Source organism: Hipposideros armiger, unplaced genomic scaffold (genome assembly GCF_001890085.2).
Source record: "Hipposideros armiger isolate ML-2016 unplaced genomic scaffold, ASM189008v1 scaffold_907, whole genome shotgun sequence".
NCBI classification, from domain to species: Eukaryota; Metazoa; Chordata; class Mammalia; order Chiroptera; family Hipposideridae; genus Hipposideros; species Hipposideros armiger.
The window spans coordinates 636,682-654,758 of NW_017732257.1; the positions used below are offsets into that span (position 1 = coordinate 636,682).

Consider the following 18,077-nt stretch of genomic DNA (forward strand, 5'->3'; position numbering starts at 1 on the left):
TCATATTGAAATAGGTATTGTTATTGTCTTTTTTCAGCAGGATTAGAATGTTTGAAGTTACTTGACCATATCCATCGTGTGTGTGTGTTACATTCTTTGGGTTTGGGCAAATTTATAATGCTACATATACACCATTATAATATCGTATAGAGTAGTTTACTGCCCTAAAATTCCTCTGTGCTCTGCCTGTTCATCACTTCCTCCCTCCTCAACCCTTCGCAAATGCTGAGGTTTTTTTAATGTCTCCGTAGTTTTGTCTTTTTCAAAATGTCATAGAGTTGAAATCATACAGTATGTGGCCTTCTCAGATTGGCTTCTTTCACTTAGTAATATGCATTTCAGGGTTACATCCATCTTTGCAATAGAATAGTCTTACCGTAAGTGAGGTACACATGGAAAATTATTGGCCAAGACTCTCACTTTTCCCCAAATATTGTTTGGATAGAGGTCACCACACTTTGCTTTGTGACCGGGACTTTTTTATATTCTTGTGGTGTTCAACCCTACTTGTGATTGGCTTATTTCTTCATTAAATGTGATCATATATTTGGCCTAATTATAACTAAGTTGTGCAGGCTTGGAGCCAGTCTGTTTTTTATAGGTGGTCTTGCATATCTGTGCTGTGATGCATTCATTATAAGTTGATCACATAGTTTTACTCATACATGGAATTTTTCTTACAAGTTCTAGGCAGATACTCACAAGAGATTCCCATGAATTGACAATTGCTTTTATTATTCCACTTAATAGATAAAGAAATTGAAAATTGGAGAGGCTGAGACTTGCCTAGGATCACATAGACTGTATCTAAGCTTCCTCATCTATAAAAAAATATTTAAATTCTATAATTTTTTTTATTGGCGTAAAATATATATAATGTAAACTTTACCATTTCACCCATTTTAGGTATGTAATTCAGTGATGTTTGAAGTTAAGATCATTTACAGTGTTGTACAATGATCATGACCATCTATTTCCAAAACTTTTATTACCCCAAGTAGAAACTCTGTAACCATTAAATAATAACTTCTCAGTCCCTTTTTCTCCAAGCCCCTGGTAACCTCTAGTCTACTTTCTGTCCCTATGAATTTGCCTAGTCTAGATATTTCTTTGTTTTTTTTTAAAGATTTTTATTGGGGAGTTGGGGGGATGGGAACAGTGCTGGGGAATTGGGGGAAGGGGAACAGACAAGTTGCAGTGATTTTGTTCTTCAGTCTAGTTGTGGAGGACGTTGCCTCACTGGCCCAAGTTGGCACCATCATTGCGCTCTTCCCGGGCGAGGCAGGTCAGTCGCCGGCTTCTGGACGGCTGCTCACTGCGGCTGCTGGCCGCTCACGCTGGCTGCTGGCTGCACACAGTAGCCCATGCCAACCCACTGTCATAGGGGCTGCAGCCTACGCCGTTGCCGGCGACTCACGGCTGCCCAGCTCCAGGTTGAGCTGTTGTTTAGCATCCCAGCTGTGGAGGGCAGTGTCACTGGCCTTCATATGTGGGATCCGAACCAGGGCCCTCTGGCGTCCCAAGCCAGTTCTTAATCATCGCGCCACTCGGCTGGCCCTAGTCTAGATATTTCATATTAGAATCATCCAATCTTTTCCTGGCATATTTCACTTAATACAATGTTTTGAAGGTTAATCTATATCCTAGCATGTACCAGAACTGCATTTTGTTTTATGGCTGAATAAAATTCCATTGTAGGCATATACCACATTTTGTTTATCCATTCACCTGTTGATGGACACTTTGTTTTTTTCTACATTTTGACTATTGTGAATAATGATGCACTGAACATTGGGGTCAAGTATCTGTTCAAGTCCCCTCTTTTTTTTTTTTTTAGCTGAGCCATCCTGCTACCTGTTGGCAGCTCAGCGGCTGCTCAGCTTGGGCTGGACTCGAACCGCTGTTGCTCAGAGCTCAAACTCTTGAGCGAGCTCTTAACCAACTGAGCCACTTGGCCGGCCCTCAAGTCCCCTCTTTTGATTCTTTTGGGTATATAGCTAGGAGAGGAATTACTGAGTCATATGGTAATTCTATGTTTAGTTTTTGAGGAACTGCCAAACTACAACTCTGTAATTTAATTAGACACTTTTTGCTACTGTAAAGTTCAGAAGTATGTTAAATCTGGTCACCATTTGGTTCAATTCCCTCATTTTATAAAAAAGGAAACCAACACTCAGAGACATTTTGATCTTAGGTGATTTTGGAAGGCAATTTATAATTATGTAATTCTTCATTATCACCTGTTACAAATAATTATTATTAGAAAATAAACATTCTGAGTAAGAGTAAGTTTAAGTTAATACAGTGCTACATAATGGAATTTGCTTGATTGGGGTAATCTTTATCTAAATTATATACCTCATTTTTACATAATAGACTTCATATCCACCTTAAACTCAAGACTTACCAGCTAGGTGACTTTGAGGTCTATGCCATGAAAACATTTTTTTGTTAAGGGTATCTTGGTATGTATTAAATACTAATATTGTGAATGGGTTGAGCCCGCTTTTCTGGTGTTTTGTGGTATATGTATGCATACCTCTATGGTTTCCTTCCTAAGCTATTCTGTGTTTTCAGATGCTAACACTTTCTCCTCAGCTTCAAAGTTCCCCGACTTTACCATCCAGTTCTTTCTTGTTGATCAGTTTTAAATGTAAAACAGCACCCTGTAGATGTTTCAGCTTTCCTCCAAAACTAAAATATCTGCAAGACATTTCTAAAAGGGACTCTAATGAGAGGCACAATATTAAATGTTTGCTGCTCCCTGAGTACAGTTCCATTTCCTCATCTATGAATTAGGGATAACAGTGGAATGGTTATCCTAGGGCTCCTGTAAGAGAATACATTAGTTAATACAGTGTGTCTGTCACAATGCACATTCTGTAAATTACCAGTGCCATTATTGTTACTGTTGTTGTTATTCATCATTACCACCACTAAATCTTTTCCCCAGTTTTCTGGGGAGCATGGTTCCATCCTTGTTATCCTAGATTTTAGAGAGTTGTATAGAAATTTGATAATCAATGCAAATTCCTTATACCGCCTATCATATCTGTTTCCTTCCTTCAATATACTCTCACTATTAGCATGAATCCACTTTCTCTGACCACCTCCAAGGAGATCATGACTTGCTGAGATGGAACATTCAAAGTTGCTGCTTTGAAGAAAAAAAAGTTTCCATCGTAATAGTGGAAATTAAAATCTATTTAATACCATGATTATACTTTTATATAGAGAATGGTATTCTAGGAGTAAAAAAGGCCTGATCCCATCATATACTCATTAACCCCATTATGCAAACTCCTAACTTCTATGGCTACTAATATAGCAGTATTAGGCTAGATAACCTCAGAAGTTGTTTCCACGTTTGAAATTCCATAGTTCTCTTCAACTATCTTGAGAGCAACTCCTCTGCCAATGGCCACCTCTGTTTGAGGATATATACTGTAGCAGATGTTAATTCTGATCACTTTAGCTTAATTGCGTTTTAACTATCTGCAGAAGATCCTTGTTCTTTGAGATGCCAGAAAGCAAATTAACTTTGGCATAATTAAAAATGCAATGGTTCATAAAAGTTAAAACAGTTTGATTTGTTTCAGCTGATGATTAAATTAGCTTGGATGCCTGGTGTTTCCCACAATAATAAAAATTCATGTGATGTCTTTTTTGGCATAGCTTCACAATGGTAGAAGATGGCAGAAGAACCACTCATGTGAGTGGAAAGAATACACTACAGAATAACAAACTCCACATATCTGATACTGATAGTTCCAGGTGGGAAAACCAATGGTCTTGAGTTGAGTTTTTACAAATAAAACAGTCATTGGCATCAGACATGGTCTTTAGGTCTCATGGCAGTTTTATTTTCTTAGGATGTTTCTACTTCCCAATAATTGTCAGAATACAGAAGTAGGAAATAGTTTTAAATAATATTTCCTGCCTTGCGAAAGTTACATGAACAAGCAGTCTTAAGATCAAATAGTCATGGGACTTTACTTCAGTAATCAATTCTAATTTTCATAAGTAAATTCCAGTATAAGTCTGAGAATTTGTCTATCTCTGATGTAAGTATTTATAATTAATCACTTTAAGTCATGTTCATATTAAAGTGTTGGAGCACTGTAGTTTGGGGGCTGATTTACACAAACCCCTAGTTTTTCTTTTTTCTAGATTTCTCAACTTTTCCCATCTCAATGTGATATGAAGCTTCCACCACTGTCAATGCAGGAGAAATTAGTTGAATATGCATCAGTTCAATTTCTTCCAACTTTGGAAAAGAAATTTGAAGGGGGAAGAAACTAAACCTTAAATGTTTTGGATACGTGTGCATTTTGTTTATCTCCATAATTACTGTGTTTCCTAGGCCAAAAGCCAGGAGGTAGAATTCAGCTCACCATAATAGCAATAAAAAGTATATTAAAAATCTCCCATTAACCCTGTGGGGCTCCCCTTCCCCCAGTCTCCTTTTGTTGGTGTGGAGAAAAGAGTGGGGAGAAGATAGCTCTTGCTCATGTTCAGCGATTTGGCGCCCACCTGGTCTCCATCAATCTGTCCCCTTTTGGCTTGGCTTTTGTGAATTCCTGTTATGTTGCCAGGACTGATGCCCCTTTGGTGTTTTCTCCCTTTCTACTAATCTGGCCTGTAGGCTCCACTTGTGGTACACTGTTTTTAATTGTGCTCTTAATGGCATATTAGAATTATAATAATTAAAAAATAAATAAAACAACTCTTTTAGCTTCTGTTGACCTTTACTTGTAGCTCTTCTTCTAGAAGCAGGGCTAAAGGGAAAGATGAAGAACACATGTCTTTTAGCGTAACCCGGCCAGACTTGTATGTCTGGATTCTTGCTCCATTGGGGGAAGCTCTCTTGGATGATTCAAGATGTTCTATATAAAAAACTCTCCAGTAGTTTGTTCCTGTTTTCCAGAAGTTTCTGAATGCAGGGCTTAACAATATAGAACTTTGCCATTTATGCTTTCCTTATCTTTTATTACTGTAGGGAATTGACCTACAGATATTTCTTACACATCTGTTATGTCGCTTCAATCATTGACTCAATGAATACTATGTTCCAGGTATCATTCTAGGTCGTTGGTTGTCAACTGGGATGACTGCATCTAACTGCATCTCTACTTAGGAAATCTTGACAGTTTCACCTTCAGAATATACTCCCAATTTTCAGTACTTCCACTTCTAACATGTAATCCAGTGTATCATGTTGGATGAGATCACTGCAATAACCTCCTAATTGACCTCTCTGCTGCCACTTTGTTCCGTTAATGTCTGTTCTTCCTACAGTAGCCATCTTCTGAAAATGGGAATCATATCGTGGCACTCCCCTGATCAAAAGGGCCCTCCCCTTCAATGGCTTCTCATCACATTTAGGCCTCATCATAGTAGTTTGTGACCAGGCCTTTGACTAATATTCCCAAATTATCTCCTATGACTCTCCCCTCTGCTCACTTAGTTCCTTGTAAAATTGGACTGCTTTATTACATGTGTAAATCTCTTTATTTGCATTATTTGGATAAAAGCTGGAAAGCTTTTGATTGTCTGCTTATTCATGGTTCTAACCTATACGCTTACCTTTATTATCAAACTTTTAAAGACCTGTGTTTTAGAATGGATGGTAAGTAGATATTTGATATGGAGGCTTTAGCTCCAAGTTATATACCATCCTTCATTTCTTTGGGCTTAGTATTTGTGAAACAGTTGTACAAGTTTGGATGAAAATGTAAATGGCTTGGAAATCAAAGGTTAAGACCTTGGAGCATATGTATGTCTCTATCCCTTTGACCTTCTAATCAGCCTGTCCTAAAGTTTGAGGGATCTGAGATGGTTCATCTCTCTTGGGGGTCTGAAGATCTGTGAATCATAGGTTTCCTTTTTTTTATTATATTTGGCCCATCATTCTCTAGCCCCTGCCCCCACCTCCCATACTATTAGATAAGAAAATATATTTAAGGATGCTATTTTTGAGTGAAAATGTATAATTAGCATAGATCCGATTGTTGCATTTTCTAGGTGAGATATTAAAGGAGAGTGTTTACTGGAACGTTTCTGACTTTTCCCCCCTCATTTTGAATTTGTAAAATTATTACCTTTAAAAACTAAGCTCATAAGTAATACCTTCAGTTTGTTTTTGCACCAGCCTTAGGGTTTCTTTACCTCCTGTGTAGAAGTTTCCAAGAATCACAAGCCTTAGGAGATTCAAAACAATAATCTCATCAGTTCAAAATTTGCAAAATACATTGGTTCAGAGAAAAAGGGGCTACTTTACCCCTCAAGTAACGTTATTTTTCAGGTGATATGTTCCCTTAAAGGTCATATTATATGATAAGAACACAAGGTCTGTTATTGAATAGAAACTGGAAAATTGAAAAAGATTTGTAAACATTTGAATAGAAATATAGTCATCCATTCCCCAACCCTATCTCTTTCCTCCATTGCACATGGATTAGTGGATGAGGTATATGACTAAACCATCATTTTATGTTCTATGAAAGTCTCTACCTTCTATCTTTAGAGCATGTGGGTTTTTTACAAGTTGTCTTTAAATAGTATATTGGCAGGGCAGCAGAATATCCAAATTGACAGCTAATCTGACTTTTTGGCTAAGCCACATTGACACTATTTGGTCCCTAAACTATTTGATTCTTCCTTCTTCTTTAATTTCCCTCTAAACAACAGAAGAAACCTCACTGTTTATTTCTCAGTGCCTGAAAGGACAATATCTCTTGTGATTTTTTTCTTTTGGTTTGGTAAATTCTTCATGTTCAATTTTCTTCCAAAACAGTACCCAAAATACTTGTAGAAGGGACTTGAGATTTTTGCATATTTTGAGTGCTGAAAGATGAGACATATTCCAAAAGAATTGTAAATTTGGGTTAATGAAAACATCGCTTATGTGTTCATAAGGGCAATGGTAGCCTCGTCCATGAGTATCTACTCTGAGAAACGTGGCAGGGCTGAGTGACCTTGCAGGTGTGGATCACCAGGAAGAAATCACCACCCTTGGTTGTACTAAGCCTCCATAAATCTTAGCCTATGAAAGAGAATAAATAGACCATCACATTTTTTCTTTATGCTTCAGAAGTTCACCTGGACCCCTACCGAACGTGGTGTCCCGTCGCAGACTGTCAGACAGTGTGCCATGTTGCCTCAGGTGACCCAGGACAGCCGGTGCTGGTGGAGTGCCCTTCTTGCCACCTGAAGTTCTGCTCATGTTGCAAGGATGCTTGGCATGCAGATGTCTCCTGTAGAGATAGTCAGCCCGCTGTCCTGCCAACAGAGCATGGGTAAGAAAGGAAACTCGGTCTTTGGAATTATTCACTAGTTTTCTCAGAAACCTCAGGTGTATGGCTCAGAGGAGTTATCTAAAGATGGAATTTAAAGTTTGTTATTTCCCTGCAGAGCTTTCCTGAGAAGTGTCTCAGGATTGGTAAGTTGTTGAGAAAAAAAGCATTTCTAAGGGGATTTTAGTTATTTACCCTGGAGAATCTTCCTGATCCTGCTGAAGTCAGAGGTTGTATGAGTTTTATTTCTCTTTAGGTAAACAGGCACACAGCCCACTGGTGCTCAGTAGGAAGTCATGGCTTGTCCACAGTCATTTGCTTGGGTACTATACCCACCTACTATTGACATATCTTGTTCTTCCTAATTGCAAAATGATACAGAAATTATTTTCTTACCTAACTAAATTGCCAGCTCATGAGGTGTGCCAATCATATCAGAGAATACAGCAATAGGAACAGCAGCCCTTCAGTGTAGTACAGTGCAAAATTCATAGGTACTAGAAGAAAAGAGCATATCTCCCAGTACTTTATGCTCTGAAAAGATGGTGCCAAGATTGAGAGTTTGTTATGATTAGAAGCAATTAAATCTGTACCTTTCAGTAGAGAGGGTTTTTATGGCAGCAGCAGGGCCCAGAGTGAGAGACCTTTGTGTTTGATCCCTTGCTTTGCTTGAGGCTATGGCTGTTCTGCATCAGCAAGAACAGAAAGACCAGTGTTATAGCAGTTGGCTTAGTCACCCAACGCCCTCAGACTGTGTAGAACCATTCTTCAGGAACAGTCATGCTACCTGGCTATGATACTGTGCTTGCATCTCAGACCCTACAAATCAAGAGATAAAAGTGATCCAACAGACATGGCGGGCATGTGCCATCTCAGCCAGTACTGCCTACATTTTCACTGCCACCACAGTAAGGTCCCTGGGCATCACAGGACAATGTAAAGATCCCTGAGGGAGAAGGACTGAGGTCTGACATTGTCACTTGGCATTGGTGTGACCTTATGCAAGTCACTCAGCCTATAAGAGGCTGTTTCTCTATTTGAGAAAAAAAAAAAAGGAGGGGGGGGATTAAAACAGTAACTGCCCCACTACTACATAAGGTTATTGAGAATACCAAATTTGATTGTAGTTTTGACAACACTTTGCGAACTTGATGTCTCTGTGTTGGGTGGTGTTTTTGATGAACAGTAGCTAAGGTGCACCCCAGCACTCTGGCTCACCCAGCCTCCCTCCCTTATTTTCTATGCCCTTCTAGGCTGTGACTTTGTGGTGGCCTAGCTGTCTGTTTGGAGCAGGTGTTTTTAATGACATTGGGCGTTTAAAGTATCAGTTATTCACTCCCCCCTACCTCCTCCATTTGGTTACCTGTGCCCTCTTAGATCCTGAGCTAGTTTTTCTGCTGTGTAGCGGACTTCTTGAGCTTTTAATTCAGACAGTGTGTGCTCAGGGAATAAATAATAATTTGGCAAAACAATGAATTAAATCAGCTGTGCAAAATATGATTATATCATTCACTCAAAGCCAAAGATAAATAAATTAAGGTCTGTTTTGTTTTGACTTATCTGAACAGCTAATAATCTCTGCCTCTCCTATTTTTACCCCTACCCTTTTCCCCGAGGTTGAATTAAGCACAGATAAGGAAGAGTTCACTATCTACACATCAGGAGCTCTAGGAATTCCATTGATGACCATAAAGTTGAGTCTAGAAGGGCATTATTTAACCTAATTAATTATATCCAGCCCTCTCTTCTCACAGCTCTGGTTAGTGTCCACCCTTGTGGTCCTAGCATTAAAAAAATAATAATAATTAAAAAAAATCAAGCATTCTTCTCCATACCCACCCTGTAATTTCTCATCCACTTTGCTTCTAGCTCCCTCTTTGGGACAGATGCAGACGCCCCCATTAAGCAGTGCCCAGTCTGCCGGGTTTACATCGAACGCAACGAAGGCTGTGCTCAGATGATGTGCAAGAACTGCAAGCACACCTTCTGCTGGTACTGTCTCCAGAACCTGGACGTAAGTTCCACGCGGAAGGCTCTTCTCGAATGGTCTTTCTCCATACTGTACCTGTGTGACAGCCAGTGTCCTACAGGCTTTCCTTTTAAAATATTGAACCTATCTATTCTTGTCGTGCCGAAGAATTTATTTTGCTTAATGAGACTTCCTGAGCCTGCTACTTCAGATGTCTGTAAAACTCTTTGATGACCTTAGGTATGTCACCTTAGCTTTAAAGGCAAGCTTTTGTTTTAGGGACATTTCCTGCTTTTGGGGGCATTTTCATTCTATTATGTAAAAGACTGTTAGTGTATTAGATTTATGTTGCCATTGTAACAAATTACCACAGAATTTTGTGTTAAAATAGCACAGATTTATTATCTTTACTTCTGTACATTAGAAATGTGACATGGGTGTCACTGGATTAAAATCAAGGTGTCCTTAGGGCTGTATTTTTTGGGGGTTGGGCTCTAAGGGAGATTACATTTCTTAGCCTTTTTCAGCTTCTAGAGGCTGCTGGCATTCCTTGACTTGTGGCTCCTTTCTCCTTCTTCAAAGGCAGCAACATTACATCTCTCTGTTCCTTCTTCTATAGTCAGAGCTTCCAGTCATCCCCACTGACCACAGCTGGGGAAGGACCCATGTGATTAGATTGGGCCCATCTGTATAAAACAGGATAATCTCCCCCATCTCAAGGTCTTAATTTAATCACACCTGCAAAATCCCTTTGCCACATAAGTTAACATGTTCACAAGTTCTGGGAAATAAGGCCATGGGCATCTTTAGGGGAACAAGTATTCTGCCTACCACAGCTGGTTGTTTCTTTTTGAATTTAAAGAAAAAATTTAAATCAATGGCATGTCTTATTATTTTACTATCTCGTTCACTGGCGTGACAGTGGTATTACTACTGTTTTTAGGGCTTCCTTCCCAGATAAAGGGATCTGGTCGAATTGTTCTTTTCCTACACCACTCATGAAGCGTGTCTTCTCAAATTCAGGTGTAGTTTCATTCAGTCCTGTGCTAAGGCTAATGGTGACCTCAGAGTTAAAAGGTGGTGTGAAGGATTGTTGAGAATTCTACTGTTTTCAATTATAGTGTTTTAAAGCTTGGGGTAGCCTAAGTTGTTTATAGATATTCCCTATTTTGGCAATTTGAATCTATAAAATATGTTCATATTAGTGTAAGCCCTCAGTCATTGTTGGGTGGTCTTTCTTTTCTCAACTTTCCATTTTAATTGCTTAGTTTGCTTCAATTCAATAAGCAATTCATGTAGTGCTTTAGTATCATAACCACTCGGCGAGTGAGTGTGTAGTTAACACAGAATGCATGCTGGCCACCACCTGCCTGATTTTTAACTGAAAATTCAATAAGTTGTTTAGGATGACATCTGTGAGTAAGAACCTTAATCAGCTTGATGTCAGTGTTCAAGAAGAGGTCTAAATTGGGGAGAAGAAAATTGACACTTTAGACTCTAGAAGCTCAGCAGCTTAGGTTGAAAGAAGTGTTTTCATTCTTTTTAAAAAATTGTTATGATCCCTTGAATTACAATGATTTTGATATTCGAGACCTCTCATAATTTCAAATGAATGATCTTCTGAAAGAGGAGTTGACTGATTGTACACCCATCATGCTTTACAAATGCAAGAAATCTTTTTTTGTTTTCCTTCAGGTTTAACCAGAATATTAATTGGGTTCAGATCCACAAGGAGGCTGAGCCCATGAGGTTCTCCTTAGGAAGCAAGAGTGTAAGGGAACAAATATGTGCACCAGATCTCTCCATCATCTGGCTGAAATGTGTTTATGGTATGGTGTTGCAAAGAACACACTGTTCTGTCACTTGTACTGTTCTGGGACTTGAGATGAAATGGTACAGATGTTAAGTGCCTGGATACACAGCATCTTTTTCTGGTCATTGTTTTCTGAGATCTCATTTTCTTGGTTTTAGCCAGGGGCATTGGCTTGTTCTTTCTGTAGAAACGTGTTCTATGTCAGATGGTGGTATTGATCTTTGTTTATAGGAAAGTTTTAGAGCATGGGTCTAGGAGAAGGGTGATTGTCCAAAAGCCAAGCCTGAGACAGACACCAAACAGAGTGATTTTGAGTTTTGCTGAGGATTTGAGTGTGTTCCTGCCTTGCTCCTCTTCCCTGCTGTTTCAGAAGATGAGGTATTTTTAATCTTTTGCTTTGGGAACCATGGCGACTTGTTGCCTTCAGTTATCTCTTCTGTCTCCCATGACTTCAACTTCTACTCTCCACTCTCTAGTCTCTAACTTACCCATGCATTCAACTGTATCCCATTTAAAAACAAGTAACACTTTTCTCAAGCCTACATCTTCCCTTACTGCCATTCTATTTCTCTTGTTCCTTTAGCAGCTCAACAAAGCATAATCACCTAGAGCTGTGGACACTTACTTAGCTCCAGTCATTGCTGTGTGCTCAGATTGCCACCTCATCATGTCCTGACTGTATTCTTCCAAGGCTTTGAGTGATTTCTTTTGGGTAAAATCCAAGGGACACTTCAGTCATCCTTTTACCTAGATTCTCTGCTACCTTTGACATCTTGACCACTTCCGTTTCAGTGTTCCATGTCTTCAGGTTTCCCTTCTGTATTTTCGGCTACTTCAATTTTCTTTCCAGGCTCTTCCTTGACCCATTTATACATATTTGTGTTCAGCAGCCTCTTTGCTCCTCAGTCCACACTCTCCCTGGGTGATCTCATCTTCTTCTCTGTTTTCTTCCACCCCATGTACACTGATTCCCAAGTCTTTTCTCCATGTCTATGTAACCAGCTGCCTTTTGAACAGCACTATGCAAATGTCTCAAGTGTCTCCCAAGTAGAGCATGTCCAAACTGTGTTCATCACCTCAACAAAATCCATCTCTATGGATCTCCATCTCAACAAAAACACTTCCTTCTACCCAGTGACTTTCCCCTCATCTGTGATTTCTTCTCACTCTTTCCCCACCTAGGGAGTTACCTTCTTAATGTTATGACTGCATTTTCCTCTTCTCCTTCTCAGCCACTGGCATTTTATCACCTTGTTGACTTTTTACACCACCTTTTAGCTGTCTAGCTCACAGTCTTCACACTCCATATCGCACCTCTGATAGAGCTACCTTTCAGAGATAATTGGTCAGGTCATTGATCTGTTTTAGACTCATTCAGCAGTCTCACTGATTAGATCTGTTTTCACTGGGGATTTATAAAACTACTGAGATGTAGTCTGAAGATGATGGGCTTGGAATTCCTAGAGGCCCACGTTAATATCACCAGAAAGAACCTTGCTTTCCCTGAGGTGATCGGATGTGGTTACTACCCATCTCGCAATTCAAAATTGCATTTTTACTGAAACCTCTCTCTTTGTTTTTCAGAATGACATTTTCCTCAGACATTATGACAAAGGGCCATGCAGGAATAAGCTTGGCCACTCGAGAGCCTCAGTGATGTGGAACCGAACACAGGTACCCTGATCTTACAAGGAGCATGAAATACACCAGACTTAAGATGGCTTTAGAAGCCTGCCTAGTAATCCTCCCCACTTTACTCCTGCTCACCCATTCTAGCCTAGGAGGTTCCGAGGGGTCCTGGGGCAAGGTTAGGGAAAATTAATGTAGGAACTGCCAGAACTTAACTCATGAGCACAATACCCGAGGAGAAGTGGAGGGACAGGGCACCAGAGCAGCCAAGTAATTAACAGTGACCTGCAGAATGAAGGCAGATGTTCTTCCTGAAAAAATAAAAATGGTAGGATAACTTTCCTAAAGCCCTTTAAGGCACATTTACTATGAAAGGCCATGCTTAAAAACACGATGAGCCCCTGCTGGGGCTTAGATCCCTCTGTACATGCCATTGTGTGTTTATGTGACAGGTTCAAAAGGAGTCCTGGTTTGTTTTTAATAGCGTTTCATATTTATTAAAGGCCCTGTTCCTTTTGAAGGAGTCGGTGTTAATAGCCTAGTAATCATTATTAACATCCCTATGAGACTGTTGAGGAAACTCAGGTAGAGAGAGAGCCAACACCAACATTTCATGATTATACTGAGCTCGTGCCAGAGCCTGAGTTAGCATTTGGTTTGTTATTTTCATCTTTGATTTAATCTTTGGTATCTTCCTGGTTTATTCAGTTCAGACCATGGCTGGGCACTGGCTAAAATGTCTCATAATTGTAACTGTTTTATGTGCCTGAGATGGTGTCTTAGTCACTTCAGGGTGTGATAACAAATTACCATAGACTGGGTGGCTTCAACAACAGAAATTGATTTCTCACGGTTCTGGAGACTGCAAGTTTGAGAGACTGCAAGTTCGAGATCAGGGTGCCAGCAGGGCTGCGTTCTGGTGAGGACTCTCCCTGGTTTGCAGACGGCCATCTTCTCACTGTGTGCTCACATGGCAGAGGGTGGACAGAGAGGAAGCAAGCTCTCTGGTGTCTCTCTTATAAGGGCACTAATCCTTTCATGAGGGCTTCACCCTCATGGCCTAATTACCTTTGGAAGGCCCCCATTTGCAAACATCATCATATTAGGGATTTGGGTTCCATGAACTTTGAGGGGACACAGCCTTCAGACTATATAACTGATGGTATAGTATACATATAGGGAGATGTAACTGCTGAAATAGGTTTTTTGTTGTTGTTTTTTCTAAATTTCCAGGTGGTCGGGATTCTTGTGGGGCTTGGCATCATTGCCTTGGTGACTTCTCCCTTGCTGCTCCTGGCTTCCCCGTGCATAATCTGTTGTGTCTGCAAGTCCTGTAGGGGCAAGAAGAAAAAGCATGACCCATCTACAACCTAAAGACCTCTGTTTATATCCGTGTGCCAGAGATGTCTTATACATACGAGACAGCACAGTGATCAAGCCCCACTTAGTGAATTCTCCTCCTTCTTGCCAAATTTTGGAAGTGCCTCTGTGTCCAGACTTTGAACTTGCCTGCCCGCCTGTGACATCAGAAAAGGCCAAGTAGTGGTGTGTGTGTTCCTGTGTAAAGAGAATCGGGTTCTGCAACCCAGGCTATGCCTGCGGAGCATGTCAGAAGCTTCAGGTTCCTGGGGAGAGACTAACACATCATCATTTTATCATCTGAAGGATCTCACTGGACGGTTCAACTTCCAGCCATATTCAAGGAGCCTGAGTAAACATTCAGTAAAATAAAGGTGTTGTCATGGTTGGCAACACACATGATAACTGAGAAGCCAGAGTCTGCTCTGTGTTGATTTGACCACCATGGGAAACATGGTGGGGCGGGGGGGAACCGATGGATAAAATTGTTTCAGGGAAAGTTCTCCAAAGTGCGATAAAGCCGGCTGTTTATCTTAGAAGTCGATATTGTGGTTCTGCCTCTGCTGGCTACTGGGTTCGCTTTCCCAACATTCCCACAGTGACTTGGCAGAAACACAATAGGTTTCTCCTTGTGTGATCTCAGCTTCAAGCAGGAGAAACTGCTGTGCAGAGGGAGTTGTCCCCTCCCAGTAAAAAGGTTTCAGCATGTAAAACAATATGGTCTAATTTAGTCTCACTCCCTTGGCAAGTATAACTTGTTTAAGGTGATAAACTCTTCTCTTGCAGCCAGTAGCTGCAGTCAACAAGCTTGTTTTACATGAAGTATATGGGTGGAGTGGCAGAGGTTCAAAACCTTCATCAGAGATAACAGGGACTTTTCTTGAGCTCTGTGTTCATACATCCAGTAGGTTTAGAATTGGACCTTAAAAACACACCAAGAGTGAATGTTAAACTCCACATCAACATTTAGAATCCATATAACTTGCTGCCTACCTAGAATTTCTATCCATTGAGCATGCATGGCTATACACACAACGTAATATTGTGTATCGTTACACACAATAGTACACACAAAATAAATGTGTATGTAAAAGACATCCTACTCATATATTTCCTTCTGTGACTAATACGGTTTATTTTAAATCAACCTGAGATTTTTTTTGCATATTATATATGTAAATTTTGGTTGCAAGTTCTTAACTTACCAAAAGGTATAGACTCGCAGACATAACTCTTTTAAAACAACGCTTAGCACGACATCATGCCGTCTCGGTTTGTAAAACTGAGCGTTTTCAGAAACAATTCATAGCAGCTGTCTTCTCAGCAGAGTTCAGCATCTGTTAGGGCAATCTGAATACTATGTACAAGGCACTGATAAAACCACACAAAGATGTAAGAAATAAAATGTTAAAGCCTTATAGTCTTCAATAGTTTGGATTTGTATCACTTCATTGTGACTTATTTTTCCCATTATACCCTTAGTCAGATTTTGAATAAATGGGTTTTGAAAAGTCAATAACTTTTTCTCCAATGACAGGATGATATCATTGCCATTAGCACTGTAACTTGGTGCCTCATGAGAACTGTATTAAATGTTAATGGAGAACTCTCCTGGAGCCCAGGGATACCACATCAGGAACTATCAGGACCTGTGACATTTTCTGAGGTAACTGGATAACTAGATGATTAAATTGCTGCTATCCTGGACCTATTAGTAAAGAATGATGCTTTGCTTACGCATATGTAATGGAATGTATTCTAAGTGGGGATGTGTATATTTAAGGAACTTTAATTCACATGTACATATTGATGTCTGATATATGTATAGTACTTTTGGTCATGTATATTTTTATTTACAGTTTGTATAGCACATTGATGAGAACTCTGGGAAAACTTTTGAATGGCAGCCAACCAAAAGCATTTTTAATCATTTATTAGAAATTTCTCAATATTAAGTGTCTTTATTTTTCTTTGAAACACTAAACACTTCAGGAAAAAAATCAATACTCTCTTCTATCAATGTGTTTCATATTAGTATAAATATAAATGTACATATATTTGAATTATTTGCTTTGTCTTACACTGCCTCATTATAGTAAAGGGCATTTATAACTGCTCAGGGGATCACAGGAACTCAACTGCAATTGATTTTTTTGTATCAAGAATGTCAGTCGTGGCAATGTACTCCTTGATTAGTAAATTCTCCAAGCTCCACAAAGAATCTTTAAACAGGGCCTGATTTTAAGTAACCTAAAAGGATGTTATCAGAAGTGGACCTCCACAATTTGGAGTAAAAGTGGAAGAAAACATCTATGTCATTTCCTCAGCAAAACTGAAGGGATTTGTCAGAGATACTATAACAGAATTAGCTACTTTTTGTTGGGGAGGATAAGGAGTGGGGCTGTTGGTCACACAGATTTGAAATAACTGGATTTAAGGTTTTAAGTGTTGAAGAGTACCTGGAAAATGGTGACTTCTTCCTTAAATGGCTGAATGAATTGGCCTGTGTAAGATTGTCAGAATCAACAGGGACAGACAGGTTGGTAGGTAAAACCTAAATATATCTCTGGTACATCAAAGGGTAAGACGTAAGCGGATCTAGAGATTTTGTTTTTAAAAGGAGAGAGCTGACAACTTTGATAACAGACTGATGTTGCCATTTTGGATAACTGGCCAGTGAAAGACTTTAACCTTGTTTCCTCCCTCTGTTTGTGGGCTTTCTCCTTTCCTAATGATTCTTGTTCTGTACTAGGAAGAAATCTGGATCTATATGATAATGTTTGGATGTGTGGCAAAACCTTTTTGTGTTTGGAGTGGTACAGTCCATTTGAAATAGAAATAAAAAGTCCTTCACCAAAATTGTAATAACCCACCATCTAGAAACACTACTGGATGTAATGGCACAACATCTAGCTGTTGCTCCTTCTAGGAATTTTTCTCCTGTTCTTAGGTAGGGAGGTGATGAGGAAAGCCATACGGGAGCACATTTTAGAATCTTAGGCATCCTGTTTGTTCATGCCGTGGATGTTTGCTCTGGACTTGAAATCTCTCCTTTGAAGGAGGCCTTTGAAAAATGAATAATTCACAGTGAATTTTCTTGTAGCCTGTATAACAAAAATCTTACCTATCCAGGTCTGAAAATCGACATGCTTATTTGAGTATAAATCACTGTTTCTTGGAACCCCAAAGTGTCTCTTAAAAATTATTCAGAATCTAAAGATGTATTACTTTCGCCTTCCTTACACAGTGTTTCTCAAAGACTTTCTGTTCATGAATGGATGCCTTTATGTTTGTAGAATCCTGTATATATGTGTAGCTTTAAAGACAACTTCAGAATGCCTTAGATGAATGACATTTTATAAAGCTGTCCTGATTGATATCTATAGGCTATTACATCTCGTGTTGATTTGTGATCTGAAAAGTTTTGTTATGTATTTAAGAAATTACTGTCATGGTTTTTCAATTATTTGAGAGGAAAATAGCTGTTTTAGTCTTTCTTGTCCCAATAAATGTGGAGCAGGAAATCAACTGTGTTAACTTTTGTTGTGCTGCTTGTTTCCAGACACATTCAATTTTATCATCTAGTCCACTATAAAATTCTAGGCTCAGAATTGACAAAAAATACCAGAACCTGTAATACCACTGATGGAAGTAACTTATGTTACCTTGTTTCTTAAAAGAAATGGAGTAAGTGTGATGCTTTTACTTGTTGCAGGCTTTCTTGTTGTAGGTGTGCTATTCCACACTGCCAGTGCACAGGCATTGATCCTTATCCAGAGACATAACCAATAATTTAGGTCTTTGATCATTCCAGTAAAAAATACTGCCAGGCATCAAAGTCATGAGTTCTGTAAAATAAGAGTTGGACTATATGCTCTCTAAGGTCAGTTCTAACCTTCCAAAAGTTTATTAGAGGAGTGTGTTTTCTTGTTACGATATTTTAAAAAAGGATTTACATTAGAGAGTTAACTTAAGATCATTTCCATTTGATTAGTATTCAAGGCAGGACTCC

The 18,077-nt window shown here is 39.4% G+C and overlaps 1 protein-coding gene across 4 annotated transcripts in view; it reads left to right on the forward strand.

Annotated features, from left to right (window-relative positions):
• RNF144B (ring finger protein 144B) overlaps positions 1-17,593 on the forward strand; it is a 177,147-nt gene extending 159,554 nt beyond the window's left edge. For all 4 annotated transcript variants that reach the window (XM_019630394.1, XM_019630393.1, XM_019630395.1 and 1 more), the window contains 4 exons: positions 7,094-7,298; positions 9,165-9,309; positions 12,662-12,751; positions 13,940-17,593. In XM_019630394.1, the coding sequence (XP_019485939.1) occupies positions 7,094-7,298; positions 9,165-9,309; positions 12,662-12,751; positions 13,940-14,080 (581 nt within the window). In that variant the 3' untranslated portion in view covers positions 14,081-17,593. The remainder of the gene's footprint in view (positions 1-7,093; positions 7,299-9,164; positions 9,310-12,661; positions 12,752-13,939) is intronic.
• Positions 17,594-18,077: the final 484 nt, after the last annotated feature.